This window comes from Pterocles gutturalis, unplaced genomic scaffold (assembly GCF_000699245.1).
Source record: "Pterocles gutturalis isolate BGI_N339 unplaced genomic scaffold, ASM69924v1 scaffold1072, whole genome shotgun sequence".
NCBI lineage: Eukaryota > Metazoa > Chordata > Aves > Pterocliformes > Pteroclidae > Pterocles > Pterocles gutturalis.
This window is the reverse complement of record NW_010114930.1, coordinates 7,529-15,395: the sequence shown is the minus strand read 5'-3', so window position 1 is coordinate 15,395 and position 7,867 is coordinate 7,529. Positions and strand designations below refer to the sequence as shown.

Here is a 7,867-nt window from a genome sequence, read left to right as displayed (position 1 = left end):
CGAGAAAGGGTTACGCTTTCAAGAAGTAAACAGGCTGTTGAACAGGAGAAAACAATGCTTCTCTTTTACTAAATCACTGGATTTTGAGGCAAGACGGGGCAGAAGTGCTTTTTTCCCCCAGTGCTTTGCAGCCGCACTGCGGAGGGGACGGGCAGGATCCAGCGAGCCGTGTCTTGTGATCCTTCCTCACATGAGCTCTTCTGCCAAATCCCCAGGGGCTGGCCAGCCACAGCGGGCTCTGCAGCTGGGGAGAGTGGACGGGAGCAGCCCTCTGCAGAGGGCACCGGCCGAAACGTCCCAGGGATGCTCCTGTGCCCCTCTGCCAGCTGCTGGCTCGAGTCGGGGAGGAGAGGAGGGCATCGGTGCAGCCTGGGGCAGGATGCGGAGCTGAGGACCTTAGCAAGGGTGCAGGCTGAAGTCCCTGCACCAAGTCAGAGCAGAGGTTTGTCAGGTTTTTTGCGCCTTTTTCTTTCTTCCCTCCCCTTCCCAACATCACCGGGTGCCCAGCCCCTGAGCAGGAGCCATCGCTGAGGATAACATCCAAACAGGTCCGAGCAGCGTCCACCCCGGCCAGCTGCCTCCAGGACAGCAGCTGGAGCGGACGCTTTGGTCAGTGTCAGGGAGAAGGTGGTGCTGGAGAAGTTTCTCTGCTCTCCAGGTCCCAGATTTGGCAATTAGCTGACGAGGGATGTGCTGAGACCAGGGGAGTCACCAGGACTTTTGTACCCACCAAGGACAGAGATGGTTCCAGCAAGCATGGGGGACATTCCTCTCCGCCCACCGACAACTTTGTGAGTCCTCAGCTTTGACCGGTGCATCTCCAAAGGGTCTTTTCTGGAAGAAGGCTCCTCCTTGCCTAGGCTCCGTAATAACCAGCTATTCCGGTGCATCGCAGATAACAGGCAGATAACTCCGTAGCGCCTGTTCTGGCTCACACCAACACAGCTTATCTGTGCGATAAGTTTGCAAAGCTGCACAGATAAAAGGCACCGAGGATCGCTAAGCACCAGGCATGAATATTTTAGCAGATAGAAGCATGCTTACAGCGAGCTGAAAAGAAAAGTGATGGGATCTTTAACTTTCCTGTGGCGAAACCCTACCTAAGGTGCCATTATAAGGATTCTAACTAAAAACGAAACATCTTTAAAAGATGGTTGTTTTAACAGAACTGGAAACCATTCTCTAGTTCATGAGGTCTAAACTGAAGGGATTTGGTTACTTTACTGCCTATATTTGACACGTGAGTGGGAAGAAATTTTAGGCTTCGTCCTAACAGTGTTTGTTCACAGTTTAATGTACAAAGGACCTGGCCGAAGGATGTAAGAGGGTCAGGAAGGACTCAGCCTGATGTAGATTTTCTGGCAAGAGCAGTAGGGTGAAGCTGAGAAAAGGGCAGTTCTGGCTAGGCTGGTTTGATGGGAAAGAGCCCAACCTCGTGCCATGCCTCCCCAGCATGGGAACAGCACGCTCCCACCACCTCGGCGTTGCTGGTCCTGGGGTCCCCCTGGTCCTGGGCAGGGGGAACCGTGCTACAACCCGGGAGTGTGATTGCTGGATGGTTTTGGGGGGCAGATCCCTGGGGTACGGCTGGTTTGGGCTCAGATGACCCCAGGCAGGACCCCCTCCCCGCCTCACTGGCTCCCCGGGAGCAGAGCACATCCCAGGGAAGCACAAAGAGGCTCCTGCTTCCAGTCCAGGCATGACAATTTTTCTTTCCGTCAAAGCTGTAAAATTTCATAGCTTGAGAAACATGTTCTGGCCATCCAAACCGTCATCCCAAAGCCCCTTCCACAAATCCTCACCATGCCAGGACAGTGCTCCAGCCACCCTCAGCCTTCTCACGGGGTGGTGGAGCAGCAGCTTAGCTACTCCTGAAAGCCCTGGCTGAGGTTTGCAGAGCAGAACCCACTCTGGTGATATTTATTAGCAGTGCTCCAGCCTCGGTGAGCTTGAGAGACCTTTTACTGTGCTCAGCAGCCAGAACTGCAACCAGCACGGGGAGATTTATGTCCCTGAGCACGGAGCTGAATGGGCACAGTGGATCTGGAAAGGAAGCGGTTCAATTAACGGCGAGGAGGATGGGGAAGGAGGGGCCATTCTGCTCACACATAAATCGGAATAAGATGTCAGGTATCAATAAAGCATTTCTGGAAAAAACCCTTGTAGTATTTTCCCATCATGGTTCCCAGCAAGACCGTGCTGAGTCCTTTTCATTTTGCACTGAACGATGGCAGCCCATGGGATCTGTTAGTGTGGCTCCAGTTTACCCATGGCACAAACTGGAAGAAAAGGTCCACGGGTTCTGCGGACCCTGAAATGGGCTTTGCAGGATCACCCGGGTGTGCAGGCGTCGAAGGGGAGAAGAGGCTGCGCTGGGCAGAACGTCGGGTTGGCTGGGTGAGCAGCACACCAGCCTCAGGAGGTGCAAGAGCTGATTCAACACATCCACTGGACACAAGACAGGTGCCCTTCTTTGCAGAAATGCTGTGGAAGAGGCATAAACACGTTTGTTTCCCTTTTAGTTTGTGTTTCTGGACAGGCATGTTTAATTTTAGCAGCAAGAACTCCCATCCGCAGGGGCCAGCGGCTTTGACCGGTTGTTTCTGATCACTGAGATGATGGAATTTCTCCAGCAATTGCTTTCATTCATCTTGTTCCTCCTTCCTCTGATCACCAATTTCTCTCCTTTGTCCCTTTCTCCCTCTCCAGATCCAACCAAGACCCAAGCAAGGACATCCCGTGAGCACCACGAGGACTTCTACAGCCAGCTTTGCCGTTGGGTCCTCGATGGCGAGAATCCCGCCTCCCCCCACTCTGGCCATTCTCCTGACTTGCCTCTTCTCCGGGGCACATGGCCAGACCCCAAAGGCTTTCCAGGAGAGCACCATCCCCTTGGAGGTGCTTAGCCAGGAACAGACGTACAGCCTGGTCCAGCCAAGCCTGTTCCAGGATGCCAAGCTGTCCAACCTCTCGGAGACCCTCCCCAGGAGCGCCGGCACCGAGCCACCCCTGCTGCCCGTCTGCGTGAAGCCTGCAGACATCAGACACATCTTCAAGTACATCAACACCATCGTGTCCTGCACCATCTTCATCGTAGGGATCATCGGGAACTCCACGCTCCTGAGGATCATCTACAAGAACAAGTGCATGAGGAACGGGCCGAACGTCCTCATCGCCAGCTTGGCGCTTGGAGACCTTCTCTACATCCTCATCGCTCTGCCCATCAACGTCTATAAGGTAGGGTCCCTGCGGCACCAGCAGCCTGGCGATGGCAGGGATGGTGCCTGCTCCCGCCTGCCTTGGTGCCCGGGGGATATCCATCCTCTGCTCTGCATTGCAGGCTCCGATTCTGCAAGGGAGGGAGGAGGGTGGCTCTGCTCTCCAAAACGCAAACAGCCAGAAAGCTCAGAGCACATTCCTGGGAAAGCCGAGGTGTTCTCAGCTGCAGCTGTGTTACGTACACACACATGCAAGCATGCAACCTTGCTTTGAAATCCCATTGAAAAGCACAAGAAAAGAATCACTTGCAGTCTCCTGACATTACAACCCGATGTTTATTTCAGCTGAGCAAAAATTATTGTCCTTATGCACTGGGGACACTTCTCCCACCACAGTTCAGTTAACCAGCTTCCAGCAAATCTCTTTTTTATTCCAGCTAAACGTGAGGACCCATCTGGGATCAAGGAAGAGGGTTTTATTCTAGAACAGGGGCTGCTTTTAGAGAAGTGCCTCCTAAAGCAGGGAGAAGAGGCACGACAGGTAACCAGGGGAAGGTGAGCTCCGGGGCAGAGAGGCCAGGCAGGTGCGAGCAGTAGACCCCAGCGAAGAGCAGAAGGTGCGGGGGCCACACTTGGGGCCACGGTGTGTGTGTTCTGTAGGAATCTAAGTGTGGAGAGGGTCAGAGTTTGGCAAGGGCTTCGGACTGCGTGGCTTTGAAACCCACGTGAAAGAGGCTGTCCTTGCTGGATTTCGGCTGGTTCAAAGGAGGACACCCATCTTCCCTCTGAAAGCAACCCAAAGCCCACTGTGGCATTTAGGATTCACCCCAAAACACCCAGGCTGTGGGGTCAGTGTCTGGACCATCCTTCCGTCAGAGTGACCCCTCATCTCTCAACCAGCCCTCGGGGAATCGAACGGTTCCCAGTACAACACCAGACACCGGAGAGCACGCACTGCGAAACCCCAGCGCAGGGAACCTCGGAGCACTTTCAGCTGCTCTTTGTGGGCTTCCCACACCCTGTGGGTAACCAGCTGCTATTACGGGAAGCCGGACACGCTGTCCCGAAGTGGTCTGTTAACCCTGCGGTTCTTCCCCAGCTCTTGGCGAAGGACTGGCCCTTCGGGGTGCAGGTGTGCAAGCTGGTCCCCTTCATCCAGAAGGCTTCGGTGGGCATCACGGTCCTCAGCCTTTGTGCTCTCAGCATCGACAGGTAAGAAACAGCTTCTACAGCTGCGCTGCCCAGCTGGCCCATCGTTGCCTATAGCATTGTCCCTTCCTTGTCACCAAAGGCAGACTGCGGGGGGGCTTGGTCCCCGGACACGTGCAGAGATGTGGACAGGGCACTGTCACATAGAGTTGAAATCCAACAGGAACTCTGGAGACAGAGTTTAAATCCTGCTGGAAAAGGTTGAGGGGAGGATCGTTCTTACTGTGAGCGTGATGAGGCGCTGGCACAGGTTGCCCAGAGAAGCTGTGGATGCCCCAACCCTGGAACTGGATGTTCTTGAAGGTCTCTTCCAACATAAACCATTCATGATTCTATGATCATGATGTGCTGGAACAACCGCTGGGGTGGTGGGGAAGGGTGGCACGTTGGCCAAGGATAGCTACCATCACATTCATCCATTGGGCCCGTTTCTGGTCCTTCCCATTCCACTGAAGGTTCAAGGGTGGAGAAGGAAGGTGTAAGGGACAAGTCTAATCTGCAACTTCTCAACCCCTTCCTGACGGTTGCTTTTCTCACTCCAACCTGTTTCTCTTGCGTTCCCACCCACTGGGCAGGTACCGAGCAGTGGCGTCCTGGAGTCGGATCCAGGGGATCGGAATCCCCATGTGGAAGGCAGTGGAGGTGATGCTGATCTGGGTGGTGGCCATCGTGCTTGCGGTCCCCGAAGCGATAGCCTTCGACATGGTGGAGCTGAGCTACTGGGAACGGCACCTGTGGGTGTGCATGCTCGCCTCCGAACAGAAATCCAGCTTCATGATGGTACGTACGCTGTCCCAGCCCAGCTGCAGTGCAAGGGAGAGGCAGACACAGGCAACACGGCATCCTCCCTCCTCGATTAGATGTTTCTGTAGATGGCTTCTTCTAGCCATCGGAGTGAGTACAGGGAGAGCAGCATCAGACAAAGCACAGAACAACCAGCATCGTAGTGACGTGGGGCAGACTTGCTTTGAAGGACCAGGCAGCTGGTCCTTGAGCTGGGTTGTGTCTTCGCCATCCACATCAGAAGGTCCTGACATATCTGAGGAAGCTTCAGAACCTGCTACGCTGTCCCAGCAGGGCACAGAGCATCTCCACAACCCATCTGCACGGGTAGCTGTTATCACAGGGTCAGTTAAGGGTAAGACCCTTACAACTCATCAGAATTTATCCCACCGGGTCTACCAAACAAGCTCCTTGCCATTGTTTCTTGCACAAGAGCGCTAGGTTGGACCAGACTTTACTTCTCCAGGTTAAACACGCGCACCAGCCCTAGGGGAAGGTAATCCCACGCGCACTTAGCACAGGAGCTGTCACACTTTCAGGCATCAGAAGCGGCTGATACAGGCCAGCCTCTCCCCTTTCCCCAGTTTCCAGCTGCTCTTTCTTTTCCATGCAGTTCTACCGCGACGTGAAGGACTGGTGGCTTTTCGGCTTCTATTTCTGCCTCCCCTTGGTGTGCACCGGCATCTTCTACACCCTCATGTCATGCGAGATGTTGAGCAAGAGAAATGGCATGAGAATTGCTCTGAACGACCACATGAAACGGGTAAGGAAACCAGGAAGGCAGAAACCCGGATATTTCCCAAGCAGGAGGAAGCAGAAGGGGAGAACACGCACCAGTCCCTGCAGAATGATCCCTTGAGGCAGATCAGACGAGGTCCCCGCGTCCCACCCCAGCAAAGTCACCAGGAGCACTGGTGGGAAGGGGCGTGAAGGAGGCTGGTCCATACTGTGCTGCTGGTACCCTGCCCCTTTCTGCAGCCTGGATCTCGGGGTCCTGCTCATGATACAGGAGTTGGGAGCTGCAGGTTGTGCTTTGGCTCAAAAGGGGTGCACAGCCCTCAGCAGATCACAGACATTACTGAAAGGGCCCTTGCTCAGCATGGGGAGATGGCGCTTTGCTCCCCCTGCTCTCCAATGCTCGGCCGGACCACCCATCCTCCCCCGCCCACCTTCTCTTTGCAGCGCCGGGAGGTGGCCAAGACCGTCTTCTGCCTCGTGGTGATCTTCGCGCTCTGCTGGCTGCCACTCCACCTCAGCCGCATCCTCAAAAAGACCATCTACGACCAGACGGACCCCAACCGCTGCGAACTGCTCAGGTAGGGCCACCGGCAGGAGGGGACCGTGCTGGGAGCCCCTGTGGACACCAGCAAAGTCATCAGAGGAGATCAGATCTCATGGGTTTGATTCCCTCAGGAAATGCTCCTTGCAAGAAAAAGTGTTGGGCAATCGCCTGACTGCAGGAGGGATTGTTTTGTGCTCACCTCTGTGTTATTGGTCCCCAACCCTCCGTGGAAGCAGGTTTCCTGGCCGGGCAGTGTGGAAACCCTCCCTCGCTTCTCAGTGAGCTTCCAACACCTCCACCCTTTTCTCTCCTGCCTCAGTTTCCTCCTGGTGATGGATTACTTTGGGATCAACATGGCCTCTCTCAACTCCTGCATCAACCCCGTGGCTCTCTACTTCGTCAGCCGGAAATTCAAGAACTGTTTCCAGGTAGGTTTTGGTCCTAGGTTTGGATGTAGGACAAGCCAAAAAAGTCCCTGGCATTCTGGATCAGAAGCATCCCCACAAACCATTAGACCAGGGGTCGGGGCTGCTTTAAACTTGGAGCCCAAGTTATTCAGAATTTTCAGGAGTAGCGGAGCTCCGAGAAAGAAAAGGGATGGGGTGGGATGGGAATCACCTCCCAGCTGCTATGGCAAAAAGTAGAGTTGAGCCCAGCTAAGCATTTCCTCCAAGGAGAAGAAAACACAAGCACAGAAGGTACCCAAGATTTCTGTCTCTTCCTTTCCAACCCACACCAGCCCCATCTGGGAAAACCTGCTCCCAGCAGATCTGCAGGACAGCAAGGCTCAGAAGCGCGGGCTACAATTCCTTGTGCAGGTTGAATTGCCAACATCAGTAAGGGAATATTTTCTCCTCTTTTACCTTGTAGCCCACACTTGTAACCTCTCTCCGCCCTCTTGTCTCCTCGCAGTCCTGCCTGTGCTGCTGGTGCCAGAGACCGGCTCTGAGCATCACGCCGACAGACGAGAAGGGCTCCGTTGGGAAGTGGAAAGCCAACGGGCAGGAGCTGGATCGGAGCAGCTCCCGCCTGAGTAACAAGTACAGCTCTTCCTAACGCCGTGCCAGGCGCGGGGCTGAGAGAAGGCACTGTGCCGAGACGGCAGGACCCCTCCGTTTCTCTCGCACGGCCGTTTCCTGGCTGGGCCTGAATCATTTTTTTTGCCTTCGTGTCGTAACCCACCTGGAAGGAGCTGCAGCATTTCACGGACCCCTGGGACTAGCTCTGAACACAGCCTCTGAACTACGCCGACCTGTCCTCTGGTCCGAGTCGCCTCTGGAGGAAGGGGATTCAGAAACTTGAAGGATTTTTTTATTTCCTTGCAGGAACACCGAGTGACTTATGGCCATTTGTCTCAGGTGGAAACACGGGATGG

General features: G+C 54.7%; 1 protein-coding gene across 1 annotated transcript; it reads left to right on the top strand.

Annotated features, from left to right (window-relative positions):
• Window positions 1-2,713: 2,713 nt before the first annotated feature.
• On the top strand, window positions 2,714-7,548 carry LOC104458030 (endothelin B receptor-like). The gene is made up of 7 exons (XM_010074963.1): window positions 2,714-3,237; window positions 4,318-4,430; window positions 5,003-5,207; window positions 5,824-5,973; window positions 6,393-6,526; window positions 6,812-6,920; window positions 7,405-7,548. Exons 1-7 carry the CDS (start codon window positions 2,788-2,790, stop codon window positions 7,546-7,548), a joined length of 1,305 nt encoding a protein of 434 aa, XP_010073265.1. The 5' UTR covers window positions 2,714-2,787.
• The last annotated feature ends 319 nt before the right edge of the window (window positions 7,549-7,867 follow it).

What these genes read in the sequence shown, in the direction of transcription:
- LOC104458030 (XM_010074963.1), top strand. Translation starts at nt 2,788, where the DNA reads ATGGCGAGAATCCCGCCTCCCCCCACTCTGGCCATTCTCCTGACTTGC. An exon ending in TGAACGACCACATGAAACGG is followed by an intron (nt 5,974 to 6,392) that starts GTAAGGAAACCA and finishes TTCTCTTTGCAG; the next exon opens with CGCCGGGAGGTGGCCAAGAC. An exon ending in AATTCAAGAACTGTTTCCAG is followed by an intron (nt 6,921 to 7,404) that starts GTAGGTTTTGGT and finishes GTCTCCTCGCAG; the next exon opens with TCCTGCCTGTGCTGCTGGTG.